Below are 26733 nucleotides of genomic sequence, written 5' to 3' on the forward strand. Positions count from 1 at the left end.
GCAGTGCGTGTGCATGTTTACATCTTGAAGCGGTGAACTCGAATGAGGACTGGCAACAACGGACGGGGTAGGTCGTTTTGAGAACTACTTTGGTGTGAAGGAGCTATAAAAGAGAGGCAGTGAGCACCATTTCCTAAGTACAGAAATGCTTGTGCTCACTTCTGTGCAAAGACAGTTTAGGTTTGTGCAAATTGTCAGATAATTGGTCATGCTCATGCAATATGCACACAGACTTCTGCACACATGCACTGTGTCTCACGCACTGGCTCTTGTAAATGAGCAAACAGTGCAATGAAACTACTGTTGCTGCCCGCAATTTACATACACACTTGTAGCCAATCACAAATTCAACATTGAAATAAATGTCAACAGATCTTATTAGTAATAAACTGTGTTTTAGTTCACTCTAACAAATTATTTGTGGGTAGAGTAAAGTCAAGTCTGTCACAAGCCCATATGGCCAATCAGGCTGTCGTTTCTCTCCTGTTTCCAGGCATGCGACTGGGGATTTAGAAAAAAAATAGGAAATTCCAAACCACACAAGACTTTGTACAGTGTTTTTCAATTTGTCATGGCATTCATGAGAACTAAAAAACGAGGAATCAGCGGATAACTGGGTTTCAGTTGCGTAAAACGACCGAGGATATTTCTGTTCCCCCTGGATGGGATGCCAGTCCATCGCAGGTTACTCCCCAACTAATGCCGGTACCCATTCATACTCCTGGGTGGAGAGACGCAAGCAGGGGTGAAGTGGCTTGCCCAAGGCCACAACATATGACCAGCAGCTGAATTCAAACCCCTGACCTTCTGATCACGAGTCTCAAACCCTAACCACTAGGCCACACACACTCCCAGACAAATTATTGTGGGTAATTCCCCTTAAGATAATCCGATGAGGATTTTGTACCTTATATTCCTGCAGGACTGTCTGCAATCTTCGGTGTTCCTCCTGCATTGAATCTGCCTCCGCTAAGGAAATACTCAGCTGTTCAATCAATCAACCAAAAAATTCACTGTTGTAAGATGGAATTTTGTCTCAGGCAGAGGTGAATTGTAATAAGGGGTTTTGCCCTTCACAAATGTAATATTATTAGTACTTTCTACTCTGTGCCAAAAAAAAAATTAACAAAAATTTAAAAAATCATCACACACTGGTTTATTCCTATGATCTGACTTTTTAAGCTTTTCATAAAAGGTACAAAACTCTGTGTACAACAAAATGTAGTGCACAGGGACTCCTTTTGACATACTACGACAGGCATCATTTGGTTGACAAAATTCTTTGTTCCAAAAGGTCAATAGTGGATAATTTGTGTTAATCAAAAGAGAGATTACACCTTCAACTGCATCCAAAAGTATTGCAGCAGTCTCTAATACTGGTGGTGGGGGGGGGGGGGGGTGTTCGGTGGTGGAGGGGAGGGGGGGGGGTTTGGTGAGGGCATTTGGGGGTAATACACCTCTGAAATTGCTTAGCACGGATATGTAAATTGAAGAAACCTGGTAAGTGATTAAACAAAAACAAAAAAGGTGGACAAATGCATTAGGTTCAGCCTACCTTCTCTTGCACTGCTTGCAATTTGGTCTCCACAGCTTTTCTCTTGTTAGCCTGAAATTCAAAATATAGAACAGTCATCAATCATTACTGACAACAAGAATAAAACAAAAATGCAGGTTTTTTTTAGTGTTTAATTCAACCTCCTTTGAATCCTCTGTATTTTTGGCTCATGATTCTTAATATACATAATTTGTCTCTTTTTTTTTACCTCTGCCTGCAGGTTGACCAATTTTTCATCAAGAATACGTTTGTCTCTTTCCTATGAAAAACAAATGCAAGAAAATTTGATAAAATAAAACCCTTGAAATGTATATTTACAGGACAAATGCTACCAAGACTTATTGAATGACAAGAAATTCAAAACACACTTTAGAAAACTTGCAAGACATGCCGAGTTCATGAGAAGAAACAATTACAAATCTTTATGTCGACTCGCACTCTTGAGCCTTAGCTCAGGGTTTACTCACAAATCTTGGGCACTATTGCAAAATGTGAGGCGTACTTTCTGGCAAAATGAGATGGAACTGGGCTCAGGCCATAGTGGAGAAAAAATGCAAAAAACAAATGGGATGATTTTTTACAGATTTCAGATTTATTGATTTTTGTAATCTTTGATATGTCTACAACACACATTTTAAAGAAATAGTATGAGAATCATGGAATAAAAGTGTGTTTATGGAAAACAATTGGCATCTTTCATTTTACGACAACAAAACTTGAAAGTTTAAAGACCTTTTCCTCAGTATTTACTTTTTTGACATGTCAAGAAATGCAAACTTTAATCAGAAATAACTTGTCAACGGAATGTCCAACTGAAGTGCAACAAACAGTATTGTAAGGACTGTATTCTCTTTCCCAATACCCGCAAACCCTCATTTCGACCCCTGAAAGGTGTGCGACTTCAGCAAATTTCTTCAAGTCCACTGTCAGTGATACTTTTAACCGTGGAGGTGTTAACTATTAGCAGCTTTCTTGTCACAGGGCCAATGTTGATGCGTTTTTCCTTGGAATTATTTGAACAGATGTGTTGAACTTTGAAAAAAAAAATATCAGACTATGAAACGAGGAAAGTAAACATTCTTGGTAAGAAGGAAATCGGTTGCTTAGCAAAAATAGTCTCGGTAACAAGACTCGGAAGGTTGCTGTGTTTGTTTAAAAGGCCAATTAAAAAAAAAGCCTAGTTTGGTGTTAACAGGTGAATTCACATGTCCCTGTACGCACAATCATACTTTTCCTTGTTTTACATGTGGATTTAATTATTTTGGTTTTAAAGGTACACTGCGCATTTTGGAAGGAGCACTGCCGGAAAAACATTTGCCGGAAAAACTAGCAAAGCACATTTAAATGTACTTGTTTAAAACTAGCCAAGCACATTTAAATGTAGGCCCTACTTGTTTAAAACTAGCCAAGCACATTTAAATGTACTTGTTCAAAACTAGCCAAGCACATTTAAATGTACTTGTTTAAAACCAGCCAAGCACATTTAAATGTACTCGTTTAAAACTAGCCAAGCACATTTAAATGTAGGCCCTACTTGTTTAAAACCAGCCAAGCACAAATGTACTCGTTTAAAACTAGCCAAGCACATTTAAATGTAGGCCCTACTTGTTTAAAACTAGCCAAGCACATTTAAATGTACTTGTTTAAAACTTGCCAAGCACATTTAAATGTACTCGTTTAAAACTAGCCAAGCACATTTAAATGTACTCGTTTAAAACCAGCCAAGCACATTTAAATGTACTCGTTTAAAACCAGCCAAGCACATTTAAATGTAGGCCCTACTTGTTTAAAACTAGCCAAGCACATTTAAATGTACTTGTTTAAAACCAGCCAAGCACATTATTAATTTCCAATCATAAATACCTTTTCGGTCAAAAAGTCAAAATAAGAGGGCTAAAATTGACAAAATTCCAACGATTTTCTTCAACAGTTTTACCTCCTATGGTATGTGCCTCGCAAGTGTAATGCTAAACATCTCCTTATATGGAGATTGGCGCGTGCGACGCGTACTGCGCGATGTGGCGCAGATTGCAGCGGTGTTTTCCGGCTGCTTAAAACAACCCACGTGACTGGCTCTCAACCAATAGGAATGGGTATACTGTCTCAGGTATTTATGAATGACATTTAATATCCCATTATTTAAGTTCACTGGAAAAAAGGTTGAATTCAGTTGTATCTTTACAGGGTAGTAACAACAATTTTTTTTCCTATTGAAAACATGAATTTTGTAATAAATGTTTTGCACTGTCTTCGGAGGGAATGAATACACACAAGAAGGAAGGCGTAAAAACTGCTGAACAGGCCTCCGATTTGTACATGTAGGTCCAGTTGTGTCCACAAAACAGAAGTAAATAGGGCTGTCCCGAATATACCAAATATATTCAAGTATTTGATCATCAACTGAATATTCAAATAGCTTTTTGCTGGTTTGAGCATTTGCAAAAAAAAAAAAAAATATGCACGTTCACACACGACTGTGATGTCATTTTATCCTAAAGTTTGGGGTGCTTTATTGTCAGGTGCCACTGTTTTTTGTTAACGGTAACTTTTTTTTCCACAGCGGTTGATTGTTCCATTCCTTTTAGCAGGTTAAGGCCCTCGACAGTTACAAAATGATACTGCAGAAAACTCCAGTGGCCCATATCGATCACCACATGCAACTTTTAACTGGCGCGCTCTACGTGCAAATCTTGACCGCAGTTGCAGTTACAGCTGGCAGTTTGAAATATCCGAATATTCTGTCAAACACAGTTTCGAATACTCAAATACTAACTTATTCGAAAATGGACAGCCCTAGCAGCAAATAAAATTGCAAGGTGCCAGAGATTAGTATTTTACAAACACTTGAAACTATCAGGGCTTCACGTACCAGTTGTGCATGTTTCCTGTGCCATTCCTTGTTGGCTGTCTTCAATTCTTCATTTTCATCTCGGATAGATTGGCTCCGGTGCCACGCTTGCTGCAAGCTAGGGTAACAGAGCATAAAAACGAAAGCTCAAATACATTTTTAAAACTAAAATGCAGAAATTGTTTGGGCTTTGCATGGTGGAGAGTACATATGGCATAAGTGTCCCATTCACAAAAGGTGCACAAATAAAATTTATTTGTGCACCTCAGAATTTGTGGAAGGTCAAAAATAGCTTCTTTTGTTTAAAAGCCCATTGAGTGCCCCCCTCCAGAGATAGGGGCCCCCTCATTTAATGAGGGGGCCCCTATCTCTGGAGGGGGGGCACTCAATGGGCTTTTAAACAAAAGAAGCTATTTTTGACCTTCCACAAATTCTGAGGGGAAGGGGCACAAGGGGGCACAGGCCTCGAGTTGGGGGGGGGGGGGTGCCGCCTATGCTGCCCCTATCTTTGCCACTGGAGAGTACAACTTGGGAAAAGTTTGTGGATACACCATGTGAAGTGACTAACTCTATTAGAAATGGTTCTGAGAAGAACCAGAGGTGAAGCAAATTAATATTCTGGTCAGTACGCTCTGCCAATTATCATTCTCCTAATGATACTAACAGAACTAAGACATCAAGTCAATACCGCTATTCTCAAGTTAATGTCATGGAGTTATTCACTTCACATTTGTAACTTTCAAGTCAATTAACGGTAGAGTATAACACCTACAGCTATCCAAAAAGTAACTGACAAAATTATTGTTGAAAGTTTTAAGATAGTAATGGCACTAAAGTCCCTGTGAAATTATTCTTTCTGACTTGCTGTCATTTTGAAGAAAGCAATAAAAGAAGGCTATTTCCAAAGATGCGTCAAGTGACACATTTTTGGAAATTTCCGTTACTAGTTGATTTGTAATTTGGTGAATCCGTGAACGGGTGCGGGCAAGCGTTGACACGACTCACACGCGTGAGCGGTTGCTATTATTTGTCAGGTCAGTGCGTGACATGGCGTAGCTGCAATCGACTGAATGAGAACGTGTCCTGGACGCTGATTTCAGGCGCAATTCAAAACATGACTTGGCAACTTTTGAATTGAAACCGAGATCATAGAATATTGTTTTGTCAGAATATACAGCTTTCACAAAGCTAAAACTTCATCAGGTTAGTTGATAAGCACTCCTCTTAAGATTTGGAGCACTTTTGTTGCTCCAAACAAAAAAGATGCACAAATGACAAATGATCTACCCTTCCTTTAAAGTGCTTTAAATATTGAAAACTATTCTGTTTACCCATCTTACTTGAAACACATATTAAGAGCAAATTTCTTTTTTAGCCGAGTAAAAAATTTGCTACTTCTGATGTAACTCCACACTTCTTTGCTTCACACATTGCTATCTTGTTAAGTTACCTTTTTAGATTCTACATGGTGGGGGGGGGGGGGGTTTACAGGGAAGGGGCGGGGCTTATGGTGACCCCCCTTTTACCTTTTCAGCTCTCCTTTGAGTGTGTCAATCTGTGACATCAGTTGTTCGTTGGACTCATCCGAGGTCTCAATCTGCACCTGCAGCTTCATGTTGTGCTCTGTCAGTTTGCGGATCTGAAACTGCAGGTCCTCGATGCGGTTCTGCAAGTCCCCCATATCACTGTCAAACGGACCAACCAACAAAATTTCAAATTTCTGCCGTTTTGATATCTTTTATGTGTATGTAACTACAAGAAAGTATGGCATAACCGAAAACATTTCTTGTACAAAGCAAACTGAGTTATCATGATATTACCAGAAAGAGTCACTTCAATTGATCAATGGAATTACTCTTTCAAAAAAGAATGGGACAAGCCTCACAATGACAGAACTGATTATTAACTAGTGTACATGATAAACTTTGGTTAATTTGGAACAAGAAACTTTCAAATACTTAACCTGGAAAACTAAACATTACTTAAATGTAAGCATGCTAAAATCATAATGCAATTTGTGCCTCACTCAGGAATCTGGATCTGGAGCGTTATACTCCAACAAAACAGCTACCCACATCAAATCACTGTTTGACCTATGACATTTTGATGACCGAATTGTATCATACCAAATTTTTGCTCACTAGTCAACAAACAAGGCATAAACCTCTCCAATACCAAATTTTCGCTCACTAGTCAACAAACAAGGCACAAACCACTCCAAACTTCCAACTTTCAGTAAAAAAACTAGAAGTTCTGACTTTATATTTACCAAGCATTGTATTGTCTGATAGACACAGATATGTACCATAAGTATGCACGCACACACTACAAATTACACACAGACGCGTGCTGAAAATAAAACCTCACATGCACAGCTGATCAAGTCTCATTCCAACAAAACTAATCCCTCAACAGTCACGTCCACAAACAGCCTGTCAAGTTTTCTCCCTGCTTACCAACGCCATGAAATGTACAATAAAAAAACACGCGCACATTTACGTGTTTTGCGTACTTACGGTGCTGAGTCGCCGCCCTCTGCCTCCAGACTCCCATAGCTGCATGCGGACAAATCCAGCGAGGAATCCAACAGGCCTGGGTACATGAGAACAGTCAATGACATAGACAGAGCGTGGGATATCACGAGGGGGGGCCGTAAGTGATTGGGAACAGGAAATTGGGACTTCCTTTCTACAGGAGACTGTTGGCATATCTGGACAAGGCTCTTACAAGAAAATCTGTGTTGTGGTTTTTTTTTTTATTGGGAAGGGGGGGTCAGTCCAGGGCAGACAGCTGTGCCAAACATTACCACATGTGGGTCAAATGTGGTTCTGATGGGGGGAAGGTGCTGGTGAACGAATTTGATGTGTATGGCTGGGTTTTTTTAATTGGAGTATAAAAAGAAATGTCTGGAAAAAAAAACACTGAATAAATTTAATTATCAAAACAAAATCGAAAGATGGAAGATTATGAAACAAAAATGACAGGTTACTTGTTAACAGATTGGCAAGAGACTCAGCTAGACGAGAATTCATCCAGACAAAAGACAACAAGTATGTGACATTGTCAACAGATAAGCATGGTACAAGAAATCAATTATATCTGTTTCATATCCAAAAACTTTCAAGTATAAAATGATATGATGAGTGGATGTAAAATTTCTGTGAACACAGCAGACAATATAGTATTGAGAACACAGTCAATGAACTCTTAAACACTCTTAGAGTCTTTCTTCTTTCTTACCGCTAAAGAGACGTGAGGTTTCTGTATTTCTTGTTTTCCAATGCGCCCTGGTTTCACTCAGAGGTGTAGAAACTGCGAAAATGCAAAGAAATGTTCAAATTTAATGTCAAAAACCTGCATATCAATACACTTAGCTTTGTAAAGTGAATGAAATCAGTGTATTCTTTTGATACAAATGTCTGTAAGTTTCTGTTTTGAATTTTGAGATTAAATTATAAATGCAACAACATTTTGAAAGTAAAATATGTTGAACATATTTTTGAATTAATAATTTTTTTTATTTTATTTTATTTCAGCCACATCCACCTGCGCAAGCCTAATAACAGGATGGATAATGAGAATATAGGCCTAATGAGAAGAAATGACAGTTTTTAGAGGTGGGAGGAAAAGCCCAGAGGAATATTCTGAGGAAAACCCACGGAATCAGGTAGGGACTGAAAACCCAATCCACATATTGGCCCGGGCGGGATTCGAACCCGGGTCACAGCGGTGGAAGGCGAGGAAAGTACCGCTACGCCAACCTGACTCCCCATAATGCTTATAAATGCTTATAAATAACTTTGAGTGTTTTTTTTCAAAAGCTGAATGCAAAGGAGCTGGCCATGTTCATTCCCTGTTGACTACTGGTAACACCAAAAAATAATTGGCCCAAAAGTTGCAAATTACAAGTGTCGATGCAATGAATTTATGCAACAAGGTATTGACCCCTGAAGTTGTAAAATGAGTTTTACAAACTCTGCAACTGGGGATGAAAACCAGGCCAGTGACCTACGGAAGAGGGTCACAACTTTGCCCTGTCTGTATCCCATCAAAAGGTTCATTGTTTGGCAACAAGGAAGCGTTGCCAAGTCTAAAACGGTAGCACGCGCAGTATGTGTCATCATGACGCACTGGAGCAATGTGACGCTGATTGTAGATATCTAGCGTATACCACATTAATTACCAAACTTCAAAATCAACTGCACCCGTGCGTCATCTGTTCCAGACTGCTGGTAAACTCCGGCTATTTCTGGCACGCATACCGCAAACTGGCTAGCAAGTAGAATTGAATCATCAAAAATTGAATCATCAAATGTTACTTTCATCTTTGCAATGGGTAAAGTCCATTCCACGAAACACATATATATATATCAAACTGCAGCTGTTCCACAGACTGTAGTTCAATAGTTAAAATGATAGCATGTATTTTTTAACTAATTCCTCCTGAAATGCATGTTTACCCTCTCCCCCCCCCCCCTTAAAATAATAATAAATACAGTCTTAATCTAAAAAAAAACGTGGTTCAATTTTTACATTGTTTAATGCCATTGAATCTTGAGCAAACAAATTTGAAGCCCAAACAGAATGTGTTTGAAAGTTTAACAGATCAGTGAATAATCTTCAATTAAACCACAAAGGCAAACTGACCAGGTTTGTTATTATATTTTTCGAAGTTGAACAAAGAAATTGACTGGATCGGGGCTTGAACCTGCCAACATAGGGCTGAACAGCTCAGTTGGTAGAGCACCGGAACGGTAATCTGGAGGTCGCAGGTTCAAACCCCGCTCCAGTCAATTTCTTTGTTCAACTTCGAAAATTATAATAACGAACCTGGTCAGCTTCCCTTTGTGGTTTATTATTTGAAGATTTGTAACAAAAAAAGCTGTATCCTCTTTGAATAATCCCTGTTTGGTATTTCCCAGGTTTGCAGCATTGCTGATGTTGCTAGCATCATAACTTTGGCTGTGATCACAGGCTAGATGACATATACAGGTTAATGGCTTCTGACTAGCGCCCCTTGAACAAAGACATCAATGACAAACTGGGGAACCGCCAATATAGGGCTGGACAGCTCAGTTGGAGCACCGGAATGGTATTCCGGAGGTCGCAGGCTCAAGCCCCGCTACAGTCGATTTCTTCTTTCTACTTTGAAGATTAGTGAATAGACAATACCTTTTTTGCCTGCCATAAAATGACAGTAGCCCAGAGAGGGCGTTTACATTACAAGCAATCACATCAGTTACAGCTCTGAGCAAGTAGAATCAAGCTAGGGCTATTGGTTGGCAAGTACTGGAATCCTTATTTTGAACCTATATGTACATTATGTACATGCTTATTTTTATGTATGAAAATCGCTAATCAAACTGCTGTGGAACATCACCAAATCTCACGGTTCTGGCTCTCTGCTGTACATTGCAATACGCATGATGGATAGTGATTATCAGTGATGCATCCTACCAGAAAGTTAATAAATTGCTCTAATAATAATGTGTATTTATAAAGCGCACATATCCACCAGCATTGGTGCTCAAGGTGCTACATCATTATTACCCTGCTCATTGAGCCAATGAATCATTCTAAATACCATCTCAGCTCCCTGGGGAGTATACAGCTCGATGCTGCCATTTCGGCGCTAAGCAGCTAAAATCAATCACAACAACCATCGCTGCCCTCATAAGTACCAAGTTCACTCCTGGGTGGGGAGAATTAAGTAATGAGTGACAAAGTGCCCAGCCCAAGGGCACACGCACCATGACCCCAGGCTGGACTCGAACCCACAACCTGCAGAATTACAGGCAGACAACATTCAATGCTGCAGACCACGAGGCCACGCCACTCCACTGCAATGAATACTAGTCTACCTATCATGGTTCTTGACTGAACTATAGCTGTATACTGTTGCAGCCGATAAGTTTTCAATCCAATATCACAATTAATGATTGGAACTCACCACTGCGAAGATACCCGGTACCTCCGTCTAGACTTCTAGTTTTCCAGTGAGGGGCGATTTCTGGCGTGGAAACTGCAGGGAAGGTATTGCCGCCACTCGTTCGGTCCTCCATGGCTCCGCTTAACTCGCCCTTCCTGGTGCACATGCATGCAAACAATGCAAGGACAAAATGAACATCTACTACTTTCTTATTGTACAGAGGATAAGCACAATTATAAAAGAGGGCCCTCTTCACAAAGATAAACTGAGTCAGTCATTCCTGGTATTGAGCACTGCTGTTGTTAATGATTATATCACAGACTTCCCAGGTCCACATGTGTAGAAGTCATGCTTGTTATCTAGAATACTCTAGCATGGCACTTCAGTTTGTGAGGTGTCAATCAGTCAGCTGGTGCACTTACAAAATGAACTGTGCACGAGGCATCAACCCGATGACGCAGGAACACAAGCCTTGGTTGGTTAGTCATTCTTGATTAACTTTCAGATTAGTGGCATGCAGGTTCTGACTTGAACAGCTCAATCCCAACTTATAACGTACCAGACATGCTTTAATCTCCAAAAAAAACCACGAAATTCAACTACTGCATGGGGCATATAACCTTCATGGCAAAGCTATGAAATTGGGCTAATTTGTGAACAAAAGCAGAATTTTATAAATTTGTCCCAACGGTCAAATACATGTAATAATAATAATAATGTGGGGCTTATACAGACTGTCTCAAAAAAAAATGAAACAATCGAAAACGATTTTTTTTCAATACTAAATCTCAACATAAGTAAGTCGTTTTGAGCATCACATTAAAGAAAAAAGACCAGGCTTTCCAATACTTTTTATATCATCTCATTTGCTTTTGTCAATCCAGAGATAACTCCAGTTTACGCGGAACACAAACATTTAGTTTGTTTCTTTTGCCAAGTTGCAATCTTTTGTGAGCTTCAAGACAGCATGGCACAGTACTCGAAACAACTCTGCCCATGCATAAAAGTGGCACAAAATCAATTTTGGTGTATCGCACTAAATTGATTATATCTCTGAATTGACAAAAGAAAATAAGATCAAACAAACACTATTGGAAAGCCCAGTCTTTGTTCTTTAATATTATGCCAAGTAAGAATGACTTATTTTGAAATTTCATATTTAACCAATTTTTTTTCTGATTGTACCATTTTTTTTTAGACAGGCTGTATAGGGCTTTATACCACAGGTCTCAACACGCTTTCACCAATTATTATTACCCCAGTTCATCGGGTTGTGAGACCATGTTTTTTTGCAGCAGCAGCAGCTCGAGTTCAGTGCATTCTAGTCTTTACCTTCACAGGTACCCATTTATACTCCTGGGTGGAGAGAGGCAAATGTAATAAAGTGTCTTGCCCAAGAACACAAGTACCATGTTCCCTGTCATGCACCACGGCACGGTGAATCCAACACTGTAACCATTGGATCACAATGCTCCACATTGTAACCACAAATCGGAATCAATGCAAATGGCTAGGAACTACATGTAGCTTCAATACGCACCCTTCTTAGAAAAGAGGGGCAACCAATTTTTCCACCGTTAAAAATATTGAGTTTTGCTTTTGTTTTGTTTTGTTATCAAATATTCAAATTAGGTTTTTGCCCTTCACCGACGTTTAAACACTGTATACTCAGTGTGTTACCTCCGGAGTGAAAGTTGGAAAAAAATCACTCGGGTGGGACTCGAGACTTTGATTTATATCACCCCGACGCAAAATTCCATCTTATAATTATAAAATATTCAAAATCGCCTTGGATTGCCTGTGCGAATAAAAAAAGGAGAATGACTTGCCTTTGCTTCTGCACATTCTTGACCCACTGGGCTATCCCGTTCTGGTACGTCGGGAGGTCAATCTCTAGATCCAGTCCTGTAGGATCCAGCTGCAATGCAAGCTCATCAATGTCCCTGGACTGGGATGACAAAAAAAGAAGGAATTTATAAACAAAAATAGTAGCAAATTTAGCCCCTTATCAAATGTGATATTGACATTGTATTTACAATTTATGGTGCTCAGGGCTCAATTGTATGGCTCCAGGTGCTAACCATGAAATTATGTGATTCTGTATTTATTTGTGCTTTCAGCACCTGTACATACAGAACATCTGCAAAATGAAGCGGAACTGCGTAGCACTGAAGAAAAGTATAAGTGATGAAAACAAAAGTTAAAGCAGTGCTCACCAGGAATTATTCTGGCTGAATTTTCGGCCCCACTGGGCCTTCGTCGGAGCTATGACCATGACAACATCGAACGCCCAGCGCTTGGAGATGGAACAATGCATCATCTACAAGCTTGGAACGCTCATGCCAGGCGGTTTGAATGTGGATTTTTCTGCATTCAAACAGTCATAGCTCCGACGAAGGCCCAGTGGGGCTGAAAATTCAGCCAGAATAATTCCTGGTGACCACTGCATTAACTTTTGTTTTCATCACTGATACAGAATATCTACACACATATGCACAATTCCTGGCTTACCGATGAAATAAACTAGTTTTTTTAAAGCAGAATTATCAACTGAAGTAAATTGCAGAATTTTCTTTTACTCTGGTTAACAGTGCCATAAATTTGGAACGAGGTACTTTCACCAAGTAATTTTGTATACCAGCACATGTACCGCTACGCCCGAATGAGCTTTATAGACAAGGTGCACTATGAGAGGTCATTATATTACGCATCAAAATGTCCCAAATCTGAAAAAAAATTCCATATCCGTGATCATCAAAAAATCTGATTTTTGACCAAAAAATCCAACTTCATGAAATTAAGTCAAATGTTCACAAAAGGTGGGTAGAGGCCAGAAATAAATCCCCGAGAGATTTCAGCTCCCTACAGTCAGGATCCAGGGAGAAAATAACCATTTTAGTTTTTTTCCCAAATGTCTCAAATCTGAAAAGTTTTCCATATCCGCGGTCATCAAAAAAACAGATTTTTGACCCAAAAATCAAACTTCACGAAATTACGTCAAATGTTCACTCAAGGTGGGGAGAGGCCAGAAATGAAATCCTGGGAGATTTCAGCTCCCTTCAGTCATGATCCAGGGAGAAAACAAACATTTTAGATTTTCACCAAAATGTCTCAAATCTGAAAAGGATTCCATATCCGCGGTCATCAAAAAAACTGATTTTTGACCCAAAAAATCCAACTTCACGAAATTGAGTAAAATGTTCACACAAGGTGGGTAGAGGCCAGAAATAAATCCCCGAGAGATTTCAGCTCCCTACAGTCAGGATCTAGGGAGAAAACAAACACTTTAGTTTTTTTTTCCAAATGTCTCAAATCTGAAAAGTTTTCCATATCCGCGGTCATCAAAAAAAATGATTTTTGACCCAAAAATTCAACTTCACGAAATTAAGTCAAATGTTCACAGAAGGTGGGTTGAGGCCAGCAATGAATTCCTGGGAGATTTAAGCTGACTACAGTCATGATCCCGGGAGAAAACCATCATTTTATATTTTTAACAAAGTGTCTCAAATCTGAAAAGATTTCCATATCCAATGTCATCAAAAAAGCTGATTTTTGACCAAAAAATCCAACTTCACGAAATTAAGTCAAATGTTCACAAAAGGTGGGTAGAGGCCAGAAATAAATCCCCGAGAGATTTCAGCTCCCTACAGTCAGGATCCAGGGAGAAAATAACCATTTTAGTTTTTTTCCCAATTGTCTCAAATCTGAAAAGTTTTCCATATCCGCGGTCATCAAAAAAACAGATTTTTGACCCAAAAATCAAACTTCACGAAATTAAGTCAAATGTTCACACAAGGTGGGGAGAGGCCAGAAATGAAATCCTGGGAGATTTAAGCTCACTACAGTCATGATCCAGGGAGAAAACAAACATTTTAGATTTTTACCAAAATGTCTCAAATCTGTAAAGATTTCCATATCCGCGGTCATCAAAAAAACTGATTTTTGACCAAAAAATCCAACTTCACGAAATTAAGTCAAATGTTCACAAAAGGTGGGTAGAAGCCAGGAATAAATCCCGAGAGATTTCAGCTCCCTACAGTCAGGATCCAGGGAGAAAACAAACATTTTAGTTTTTTTCCCAAATGTCTCAAATCTGAAAACTTTTCCATATCCAATGTCATCAAAAAAACAGATTTTTGACCCAAAAATCCAACTTCATGAAATTAAGTCAAATGTTCACACAAGGTGGGGAGAGGCCAGAAATGAATTCCTGGGAGATTTAAGCTCACTACAGTCATGATCCCGGGAGAAAACCATTATTTTAGATTTTTACCAAAATGTCTCAAATCTGAAAAGATTTCCATATCCGCGGTCATCAAAAAAACTGATTTTTGACCAAAAAATCCAACTTCACGAAATTAAGTCAAATGTTCACACAAGTTGGGTAGAGGCCAGAAATGAATTCCTGGGAGATTTAAGCTCACTACAGTCATGATCCAGGGAGAAAACTATTATTTTAGATTTTTACCAAAATGTCTCAAATCTGACAAGATTTCCATATTCGCGGTCATCAAAAAAACTTGTTTTTGACAAAAAAATCCAACTTCACGAAATTAAGTCAAATGTTCACACAAGGTGGGTAGAGCCCAGAAATAAATCCCCAAGAGATTTCAGCTCCCTACAGTCAGGATCCAGGGAGAAAACAAACATTTTAGATTTTTACCAAAATGTCCCAAATCTGAAAAAAAATTCCATATCCGTGATCATCAAAAAATCTGATGTTTGACCAAAAAATCCAACTTCACGAAATTAAGTCAAATGTTCACACAAGGTGGGTAGAGGCCAGTAATAAATCCCCAAGAGATTTCAGCTCCCTACAGTCAGGATCCAGGGAGGAAACAAACATTTTAGTTTTTTTTCCCAAATGTCCCAATTCTGAAATGTTTTCCATATCCTTTTGTTTTCATCACTTATACAGAATATCTACACGTAAATGCACAATTCCTAGCTTACCGATGAAATGAACTAATTTTTTTAAGTAGAATTATCAACTGCAGTAAATTGCAGACTTTTCTTTTGCTCTGGTAAAGAGTGCCATAAAATTGGAACGAGGTACTTTCACCAAGTAATTTTGTATACCAGCACATGTACCGCTATGCCCGGATGAGCTTTATAGACAAGGTGCACTATGAGAGGTTATGATATTACGCATCAAAATGTCCCAAATCTGAAAAAAAATTCCATATCCGTGATCATCAAAAAATCTGATTTTTGACCAAAAAATCTAACTTCACGAAATTAAGTCAAATGTTCACAAAAGGTGGGTAGAGGCACCCCTCCCCTATCAAAAAAAATTACTTCTATGATATCCCATTCCCAACTACCACTTTATTATAATAAATTAAAATAAATGTTAATGAACAACATGGTACATGAACACCGCCAAAAAAAAGAAGTCAACACTCAATGGAGGGGTCATAATTTTGAATCTGATCGACTTATGATAACGTCATTTATATAAACCTTTTGGGAGTGTGGTGTAGCTACATTTTGATACTCCGTTTGCTACCAAAGACTGTAAATTGTCCAACATTGACAACAGTTTATGAAAAATGATGCAGTTTGAAAAATTGCAAATTTAAAGAGTACGCAAGTGGAAATTGCTGGGTGATACTGAGAATGTTACACTGCCCGAAATGAATGGCAGGCACAGTGCTTGTATGCATGGGAGAACGCGAATTGAATTACCTGCGCTTTGTTCGGGCACTGTGCAGTCGATAGGGGCCAATTACAGGCATGTGTGGTTACGCTTAGCAATTTCTCCAAGCAAAATCTTTAAATTTGCAACTTTTCAAACTGCTTTGGAAATTTTCTTTACCCAAATGAAGATGAGCTTTAGAAAATATCGGGTTAGAAAACAAAAGTAGATATTTTTCACAACCTCCATATAAGACTTCAATAATTTCACATTCATGGGATTTTATATAAAGATTCAAATAACACCAACTGTCAAACAACTAGCCTGCATGCTCTTTTGAAAAAAAGAAAGAGTTTTAACGATTGCAATATAGGCCAAGTTCGCACAAGGACTATAGTTGACCAATGGTTAACTAACGTTTGCCCGAACTCTGTCTAGTCGACGGTGGTTGACTACGCTAGTCGACTATTTGGAACCAGCCTACTGGGGTTGGTTGCTTCGCTGGTAACCAATAGCCGCGCGCATTCATAATGCTAGAAGAGAGCCAGGATCCAGAAGTTTTGCGATGACATTTTGACCAGCGTTTGACTAGAGACGTTCGCACTTTGCTATTAGTGCGCAGGCGTAAGGTACGTCACAAATCAACCACTAGTCGACTAATGGTCCTTGCCCAAACTTGGCCAATGATGTACCATCCATCTAATAAAAGTTGGCTGTAGCTACTTCAACTTACAATGTACCTGTCAACAAATAGGCCCTACTGTTAGAAATCCGCATTTGACACTGTCGCTACTAATCAACACGCATAACTGACTGACGCTCTGCTGCTTGCAGAGTTCAACTCAATATTTTTATGGCTTTTATTCCGCAGGTCTAAATAAATGCCATCATATATGTATAATAAGCCCCCCGCAACACGTGCTTATCCCTAAATAAAATCTCTAACTCAAACACCATTGTGTGCAAGTCAGTGAAGCATTAAAAAACCTATTATGCAGTTTAAAGTGTTGATTAAATATCAATAACAATCAATCCAATGTCGTCAATGACCTGTATGCAAAGGATTGTACGGATTAGGACACCTCTATATCTTCACTCAGACTAGTATACAAATAATGAATGTTTGTGAGTGCAATGGAAATAATAATTTCATGAGGTGACAGATGAAATGTTCCATTTCACGAGGCGAAGCCGAGTGGAATGGAACATTTCATCCGTCACCGAATGAAATTATTCTTTCTATTGCACGAACGTAAAACATTCATTATTTGTTTTATATAACACCTGAATAAATCCTCGTCATCTGATTGGTTGACTTTTAATAGCCAATTTATTCAGGTTAAAAATTGTTTACAAGTTTGACAAGTTCAGAGTTATCATATTATGCAAACTGTTCAACAGGTTGAGAACTATAATATTCAATTTATCTCACCTTAAACTTTTCCATAAGTTTAGAACTCAAACAGTTCAATAAGTTCAGAACTTTTATTGCCAATTAAAACACCACAGAGCCACCTTCGGCAACATGTGCAGTGACAGTACAATGGTACTTCTAATCACAGTGCAATAGTACTACCATTGCACTGCGCGCTGCGCGCCACGCGCACGCCGTGCATTGGTACGAATAATTCAAGACATGTGATCAACGATCCACCAATCAGATGACGGGGATTTATTCAGGTGTTGTATAAAACAAACTATTCTATTTACTGTGTGTGCAATTTCTGAATATAGCGGGTGGACTGACCAATTGAGTGTTGTACTGCAAATTAATCTTGTTACTGGAGTTTATTAGCTGGAATAGAAAGCATTCAGATACACTTTTGTTTTCATCTAAAATATTTAATCGGAAGCTCAGTCAATTGCAAACAAAAGACACAACATATGTTCACAGACACGATTCTGTGATCCTGCACTCAATACGAAAGTGCTTATTAATTAAATGCCAATAACTTCCATTCTACGTTGTACGTAAGGCAAGTTCATACTTTAACTGAATTTGGCTTCATAGCATATTTTCAAGTTTGACAATTGAAATGTGTTTAACCTTTTCTAAAATTATCAGTGCCATTACTTGCCACAATGTCACAAATATTAATTCGTGTGTCACTTTCTCCAAGACTACCGGGTATGAACCAGCTTTCAGTGGAAAACAGACGGAATTAACAAAATGGCTCTTTGGAAATGGACATTTTACATGTAAACCTACAGTAGTTAATTAACAAATTAAAACAGCACAGAGTATGGACACAAGTATGATTTTTTTTTTTTCAAAGCAAACAGCTCAGTCAGGAAAGTTTAGGTACTAGTTTTTATGCTACCTTAATTAATGTAAAACTTTCCCAGGAAAATATGTGATAGTGTCTCTGTACCCAAATTTCAAACCTAAAATTTCATTTACATACATGTAAGTGTATTGAATTAAACATGCCTCCCATAACAGCGTGTAAACATACAAAGCTATTACAATCAAAAATGTTTTAATCAATTTGACTGTATTTCTGCAACGTCATAGTCTATTTTGAGAAATTGTATACTTATGCACATTCGTTTATATCTGATCTCTCTCCAAAAGGTTCTTAAATAAGCAAATCTAATCAACGAAGCGATAAATTTGTCAAATGTAAATTTAGATAATATGAAATAGATTTAAAATTTAAATATACTTAGTGCAAAATAATTACAGTTGAAAAATCTAAAAAAAATTCTTTAAAGCACTTTATCAAAAATAATTTGCATCCAGGATCCTTGTTTGACGAGTGACGTGTATTGACAACGGCTCCATAAATCTATTGTTGGCACTGTTTAACCAGGTGTCTGTGTTAGATTCATTCCCATCACAGTTAATCAGTCGGAAAAAATATTTGACACGAAAGAACAGGTCGCAACTCGTCCTGCGCAGTGTGGTGGTATTTGGGTGATGTGCAATGTGTGAAATTTTGCAATTCTGGGGGCCGAGAATTTGATACACATTCGACATGTTTTAAAACCGAAATGATATCTACGTTCATTTATTTAACAAATAGTTTTGAGCTCTAAATATAAAGGGGCCTACAGAAGATTATTTTTTAAAAGAAATTATGTTCTATTTTGGATAAGATTTTAAGGTTTGCATAGTGAAGATAGCAAAAAGATAAAGTTTGTAACAAATCTCGAAACTGTGAGTGTGTGTACTCTGCCCGATAGTCTCCTGACGATGGGCAGAGCATACTGTCTGAAACATTGAGTTTCCCCGGTTCTTTTCAGAACCTCACAAACTCATGAAATAGATCGGTTAAAGCTATAGTCCATCATTTGCAGCCATCCGAAAAGTAACTGGCGTAATTACTGTTGAAAAACAAACTTGGTTGAAAGATAGTAAGGGAACTAAACTCCCTGTGAAATTATTCTTTCTGGGAAGCTGTCATTTTGAAGTAATCAACGAAAGAAGGCATTTCCAACGGTGATTCTTAAGAAGCACCGTAGGAAAATTTAAATTAGTAGTTCGTTTTGTTATTCAGCGCAGCGCGCACAAGTATTGGAACGACGCACACGCGCGCGCGGTTGTTATAATTCGTCGGATCAGTGCGCGACGCCGCGTATAGCTGCAATTCAAAACAATTCAAAACATGATTCAGTAACTTTTGATTTGAAATTGAGATCTTAGAATGCTGCTTTTCTCGGAATGTACAGCTGAAGCTTAGCTGAAACTTCATCAGGTTAGTTGCTCAGTATCCTTCATTAGATTTTGAACACTTTTGTTGCTTCAAACGAACAAAATGCACTAATTACAAATGATGGACTATAGCTTTAATACGTGGTACAACCATAAACGGTATCTTTCTTATGTCCTATTTTATGTGTGAATGCATCTAGTGTAGACTGGTTTCGACTTTTTCACCCTTATCATCAGTACCGGTAGCTTTTCTCTTTAACCAGTTCGCGCCGGGATTATTTTGACAAGACCGGACCCAGACGCGGGACTGTTTTCACAAACCTCGATGCCAGACGGGTTCAGGCCATCATCTGCGGGTAGCATACCCTGATATTTCCGACCTTGCTCGCTGCGTGTTTATCCGTAATCCTTTCCCAAAACTGCAAAATGTTTGCGTGTATACACGTCATCCGACGTGAACTGGTTAAGAAACTCATCTGTGTGTTTGTTGGGTTGTTTGTAGTTTGTTTGTTTAATTGTTTTGAACACCCTTTTGCATTGGGGAATAGCCAGGGATCAGTATTTTGGGATTGAGCCTTTTGAGGCAAGGATTTTGAAAGGCTTGATAAAGATTGATTTAAATCTCCTCAAAAAAGCCAATTCCAGTTTGGTATTATAAAATATTGTAAAAAAAAACATTTTCGAAGCAGCATCGTTGCAAAAAAGGACAAAAACCACATTATTTAACAAGAACCAAGTGGTACAACCCACGGCGGTTCCATGAACAGTACTACCACGAATTTTGCAATGTAATGGGGCGTGATCTAAGATGTAAATTAGACGCATGCGCATCAGTGTCACAAGCTGTAGGTATTCCATAGAAACTCACTGGCAAAGCTGTGATACACGTGTGGCATGGAACAGTATAATACACCCTGAGTAAGCTGTCCACCAACCAACCAACCAACCCACCAACCAACCAAGTTAAGCACTCAGCTCAAGCCCACGGCGTGTTTCACACCGCCGTGGAAAAACTGAGTTGCAATGTAGACTATGCACACAGTACACCATTCTACTTTAGTGTCTGCTTGTGTTACTCCCCTCAAAATACAGTTCATAAAGTGTTGCAGAGACACCAATTAGTTTTGATTTAGCTAGAGTGAGTGTTGTGCTTATTGCATCACTCAATTGTCACATAAATTGAAAAATGATTATTATTTTTCATAAATCTGAGAGAAACAGTGTTCATGTATATTAATCCCATTAGAATGTGTTGGTGTTGGCAAGCTTTCTAAAATTAATAGCCCATCGCACTGCACATTAAATCTGCAATTTATGTTTTTGGTATCACATTCCAAAGGGCATACAAGTACAAATGCATAGCATGTTTTAAGCAAACAAAATCAGAATGAGGCACAAACTAGGCTATCAGCTTTGGTCCAAAAATTGGGCCACCGGTATCAAACGATCGAAAGGAACAATGCTTATAAATAGCAATTTTTGGCAAGGTACTGGTATGCACATCTAGAGTTGGAAAATGTGTGATAGCTTTGCAGTGTGAGCGGTGGCAGTTTTTTGGGTGTTATCACTTTCGATTTTTTTGGGGTTCAAAATGGCCCCAAATATGCTTGTTAATACCGGATTAATTATGGTAACAAGCATGTTTTGGCCGCCATTTTTACAAAAAAGTTATAGCACCCAAACAGCTGCCACAGCTGCAATGCTATCACATATTTTCCAACTACAGGGCTGCATACTTTGCAAAATATCACAATGAGCATTATTCCCCTCATTTGATACCGACCAACCCCCAGGCTTATGGCCTGAACGTAAATGTACCGGTATGTACTTGTGTTTGATCACAAGTTGTAGATCTCAACAAAACTGCATGCAAGCTTTCAGACATAACAGTAAACTGTTTTTACTTCTCCTTTTCACAATGGAGTCACGTATACCTTCCATGCAACATATTCACTAGTCTGAGTATCACCCGTTATCCAAGGAGCCCAGTCTGCTGTCTATAAAGTCTGATATCTTTGTATGCGTGACGTCATTTCATTCGAAATCAGGACTAAGATTGTGATTGGTCAATTTCGATACCGCGTTTTTGTAATACAACAACCTGTACAAAAATGCTACTCACCGTGGGCGTGATGTTTACGTGCGTATAGAAGGCCCCTGCTGATTGGTCAATTTCCCGAGGTCATACACAGTCTAGTTGCATAATTAATTGCCGAATCTGTTTACGTATAATAGACCATGGTCGGCTTCGTCAGGGCCAGGGTCTATTGCATAGACTACGTATTCGCTCCGACCCCCCAAAAATGTCATGAGGACAAAAACCAGAAGCCAATAGCCAACATGTACTCTGATGTTCAGGTGCATAATTTATGTGTGATAATACTTCACTCCAAACTTACCTCACTTGATTCAATGATCATCTGTATGTGTTGTATAACTCTTGACACAGCTACACGTCCCTTTCCTTCTGTATCGCAGGAGACAAATATCGTATCCAGCAGATCTTCCTTGTCAATGACACTCAGTCCCCCGTCGTCTGTAGTGGCGCTGCTTCCTGAGCTCTGTCCGGACCGTCTGCGCTGGCCACGCTCCCGGCGATTCTGCGCAAAGATAAGATCTGGGGGTAGCGGCGAAGCCCACCAACTGGCGTTTTGCCGTCTTGGCGGCAAGCGTTGCGGGGAGGATCCCTGACCCTCGTAGTTGGTCTCAGCAGCTACGGAGGACAGCTGGCCATGCGACGCTGGCCTTGAATTGTCAGTCGGGCTTCTCTTCATCTCAGAGGTGGGGCTTAGGTCGACTGGGGGCTGGCAGCATCCGATGGTGAGGGGCCGCTCTGACAGAGCCAGGTCATCAGTCGACTTGTCGGAATGCCCCCGTGGCTTCTTCTGCAGGCCATTGTTGCTTTTCTTTGGTGAGAACAAGAAGCTCATCTCACTGACTTATGTACCTGAAAGCAACAAGAAGCACATGATAAAAGTCATTGCCAACCACCAGCAAGTACCGGTACACAATGTTGAGGCACGGAACGATTGCCACCCGCAGCCAATGCCTAAAGTAGAAACCCAACCGTAAGATTTCAGTCACCACAACATTTTGCATTGTACTTTAGATTTTACACACAAAAAGGACATGCACGGTCTGTACATGTGTACCTTACCCGAGCTTTGCTATTGATATTTCTGCACTGTTTGTTTTGCACTCATCAGTTGGAGTACTGTGGCCCATATTTTGTGTACATGTGTTAAAGCAGCCGTTTGGAGTTTTTCAATGTGGCATTAGTGGTAAGCTGTCGTGTTGCGTCTGTTACACATGTTGCGGCCTTTGAGCCTTCACAAAGTGAAACGGCGGTAGAGTGGCAGATAACCTTTCTTCTATGTATGCAGGTGAATGCTGAAGCTCAGCTTTTGTAATTAATATGGCTTGCAAAGGCAATATCGTATTTTGGACTGTTTTTATCTCTATTTGTATCCAGTTACTTTTTAACTAACATATTTGTGATTTCAATTTTGTCTGTAATTTGGGATTGAATACGTTTTAAAACATCTTTACTGCTGTAACGAAAGGTAGAAAAACAAAAATGCATTCAATAATGTGCAATATAGTCACTGATGTTTATTCTTAGGACAAAACCAATCAGCAACTATTGCCACAAAGCAAGCTTTGTATCGCTCCCAGTCAGACGACACATGGTGTATTTTTGCATACTCTCTCAAGTGCTGTGGGAAAATGTTGTCATTCACCGGCGCATGGCTGCCGGGCCAGACCGGCCGGGCCAGCCGGCAGCAATTCCCGGTGTTTATTTCTCATCGTCAATTTCCATATTATTTTTTAAAGAGTATCGACCGTAAATGTTTTGATATAACTTTTGTGGCCCTTTTTATAGCATTCGTAGTGTAAAGGATAGAGAAGATTGGAGACGCCGCAGGGATCCCGCCTGCGGGCGACGTGATGATGAATTGGTCCAGAGCGTTTTGACTTTAGAATTTGGAGGCCTTACAAAATTGAAACCGGTGCGGCTTATACGCCGGTGCGGCTAATACACCTACTTCAAGTCTGAATTTGCAGATTTTTGCGTGCTGCAGCTTATACTCCACACAGCCTATATTCTGAAAATTATTGTAACTTCATCATGAAATCACATTTAAAATATCAGCCTCTGAATTCCATCCCTTTGCCTTTCTTAAAATGTTTGTAAGATTTGATGGTTTCCATGGCGAATATAGCAATAAAATAAAATTTACGATTGCACCATGCAACAAATCTCGGAAAGATTTCCATAGGCCCTATACGAAGTTCACTCAACACCCTGTGTACAAACCCTATGAGATTGGACTGAAAAATTTTAAGTGTTTTCTAAGAAAATGCTTGTATTTTCTCACTGCTCAAATTGACTTTGATGACATGAAATTGCTATATGTGGGCTTGTTAGTCAATACAGACGAAAATTAGTGAACTTTGTATAAATCTTTCCCAAATCTCTTTTGTGGGGGACGAACGGCAGAATGTACTGTCTGAAACATTGAGTTCCCCCAGTTCTTTTCAGAGCCTCACACACTCACAAAAGAGATTTATTTAATGTGCTGCAGGAAATATTTTATTGAAATCCTAAACTATATTTTTTTAGCTACAGGATAGCAACTCAACAAATCATCATGTCTCTCCGTTAGTCCATTAGTTTGTTATAGTCCGTTAGTTAGTTAGTTACAAATGTTGACATTGCCTATTGCTCAGGACTACATATTTGACCAAATTCAACCAAACTTTGTTAGAAGTATCAGAAGCCCAGCCCCAACATGTCACATGACCAAACTGGAGTCAAAGGTCATCGTGGGGTCATTGGATTCAAAAAGCTGATTTATTTACAATGTACTCAAAACACTACTCCTTCCAAAAATAACACGGCACAATCACGTGACTCATGCATGAACACGATTTCGTTGGCCCGCAGCTTCCGAGAAATTTCCGCACGAGCTTGTTTTCTGATTCACGGCTCCAGTGGACTTTGTTTGGATTTTTTTGGGGGGGAGAATGGATTTGACAATTTAACTGACACATGCACGACAGTTGACTTCCGCAACAATAGTAACAGCATGAAAAAGAACTACATTTTGTGAATTTATTTTAAACTAAAAATATCAGACCCAAGTCTGTTGACTGAGTTCAATGTCTCATGAATCTTTTCTGCTTTTATAGTCTTCAATTTATTTTAAGGAAGAATGTAGTATTCCCTGTGGTTGCCTAACTTTACAATAGGGAAACTTAAAGGTACAGTCCATCATTTGTGCATTTTGTTCGTTGAAGCGACAAAAGTTCTCAAAAGAAGGGTGCCGAACAGCTAACCTGATGAAGTTTCAGCTCAGCTTCAGCTGTAGGCCTATATTTCAAGAAAAACAACATTGTAAGATCTCGATTTCAAATCAAAAGTTGCTGAATCATGTTTGGAATGGAAATGTGAAAATCAAAATTTGACAAAGTTCTACATGTTTTTGTACAAGTTTTAAGTGTGGCCTTTATTTACGGAGGTAGTCCAGTAAATTGGCCACATTTATGGGGCTAGTACTGGCTACACTACAGTACAACTTAAGTTCAACGCAGTATTACATTTTACGAAGTGGCTATCGTTACGGCAGTCGTTGTTTAGCGCCCTCTACAATACTGATACGCACGCAGGTATTTTTTTATTTGTTTCCACACGTTTTAGCGAGCAGTGCGACAGCTCAGTCGATAGAGGGTAGGATTTTGCACCGCGAGGTTGCGGGTTCGAATCTCAGTTTTGCACTCGAATTTTTTTCCTTTTCTAACCTGAGGCTTTGGAGGATTTTTTTTTAAAGGGAAATAAAGTCCGAATTTCATAATGTTCAAATTCACTTTTTTCCTTCTAATTTTATATTTTCTTGTCATGTTTTTATAAAAGTTGCAGTCTACCGTAACGATAGAAAATGGGAAATGCGTTACGGCTGCCGTAACAATAGCCACTGCGTACATTTTATCATCATCATCATCACTGACATTAGCCCCATAAATGTGGCCTATTTACTGGACTGCCTCCGTAAACATAGGCCACACATCCACATGTACAAAAAACGTGTCGACTTTGCCAAATTTTGATTTTCACATTTAGGCTTACTTTTTACGTTTTTTTTTTGCTTTAGAAGCATTCTCACCCTCTATAGGCTAATCAGAAAGTGCTGCCTTTTTCAGATGTCCTTTTTTCGTGAAATTTCCAGATACATTTGCACACGTTTGCATATCAAAATTTCAACATGAAATTTCACAAAAATTAAACATCTGAAAAAGGCAGCACTTTCTGATTAGCCTATAGCTATATAGAGGGTGAGAATGCTTCTAAAGCAAAAAAAATCTACAAAGTAAGCCTAAATGTGAAAATCAAAATTTGGCAAAGTCGACACGTTTTTTGTACATGTGGATGTGTGGCCTATGTTTACGGAGGCAGTCCAGTAAACAGGCCACATTTATGGGGCTACACTGACATGACTGATGTTTATTCCGGTTGCCAAAATGACTCGGTTTGCATCCACGACGTACACCATGAATTATTCCCGCCATGTCTTCGTGCCTTGTTGGTAGGTTGTGGAAGGTGGTTGTTGTAGGCCTATACTGCCTTCGTTCTGATAAAATACAAAGGGAATTGAAAGTGGATTACCTTTCTACACGGCCACAAGCACGTTCCCGTCTGCAAATTCTTATTTGTTGGAAAGTGACATCTCGGGTCAAAGGTCATCGTAATTATAACTTGACGCAAATGTAAAACTAGGCTAAGACAGCCACGAGAATGCCTTAAATCCGTTTAGGTGATGTAGATTTTCAACAGTTCAGATCCGTTTAAACAACGATGTCTTCGTTCCTATTCAAGAAAATAACGATATTGTCGGTGGAAGATTATTTTGGTGATACCTTGTCCTGAAACTGGTGAAAAATTGCCAAACAAAATCGCGGTGCGGTGATGATGAGCCTACAAAGACTAAGTATAGCGCCCTCTGTTGCCCGTCAAACTTTTCAACCAATCACAGTCAATGCTTCTTTGAGAGCTTTACCGTACTCGGGTGCCGCATTTGCAGTACTCGTATTTTCAACAACGTTTCCATTA

The 26733-nt window shown here is 39.2% G+C and overlaps 1 protein-coding gene across 1 annotated transcript; it reads right to left on the reverse strand.

Annotated features, from left to right (window-relative positions):
• Window positions 1-444: 444 nt before the first annotated feature.
• Window positions 445-26414, reverse strand: LOC119735232 (inositol 1,4,5-triphosphate receptor associated 2-like). Its single transcript, XM_038208938.1, has 12 exons — window positions 26117-26414; window positions 22025-22572; window positions 12162-12280; window positions 10354-10487; window positions 7644-7715; window positions 6920-6995; window positions 5930-6088; window positions 4425-4521; window positions 1764-1814; window positions 1556-1606; window positions 908-985; window positions 445-501 (listed from the first exon to the last, which is right to left on the reverse strand). Exons 2-12 carry the CDS (start codon window positions 22553-22555, stop codon window positions 445-447), a joined length of 1425 nt encoding a protein of 474 aa, XP_038064866.1. The 5' UTR covers window positions 22556-22572; window positions 26117-26414.
• Between the last annotated feature and the right edge of the window lie 319 nt (window positions 26415-26733).

This window comes from Patiria miniata, unplaced genomic scaffold, assembly GCF_015706575.1.
Source record: "Patiria miniata isolate m_02_andy unplaced genomic scaffold, ASM1570657v1 HiC_scaffold_29, whole genome shotgun sequence".
Taxonomy (NCBI): domain Eukaryota; kingdom Metazoa; phylum Echinodermata; class Asteroidea; order Valvatida; family Asterinidae; genus Patiria; species Patiria miniata.

Excerpts from the sequence above, each read along its gene's own strand:
- LOC119735232 (XM_038208938.1), bottom strand. The coding sequence starts at position 22,555 with ATGAGCTTCTTGTTCTCACCAAAGAAAAGCAACAATGGCCTGCAGAAG. Across the intron at positions 1,815-4,424 it reads ACAGGAAACATGCACAACTG|GAAAGAGACAAACGTATTCT; the intron begins GTACGTGAAGCC and ends TGTTTTTCATAG. Across the intron at positions 986-1,555 it reads TGCAAGCAGTGCAAGAGAAG|CTGAGTATTTCCTTAGCGGA; the intron begins GTAGGCTGAACC and ends TTGATTGAACAG.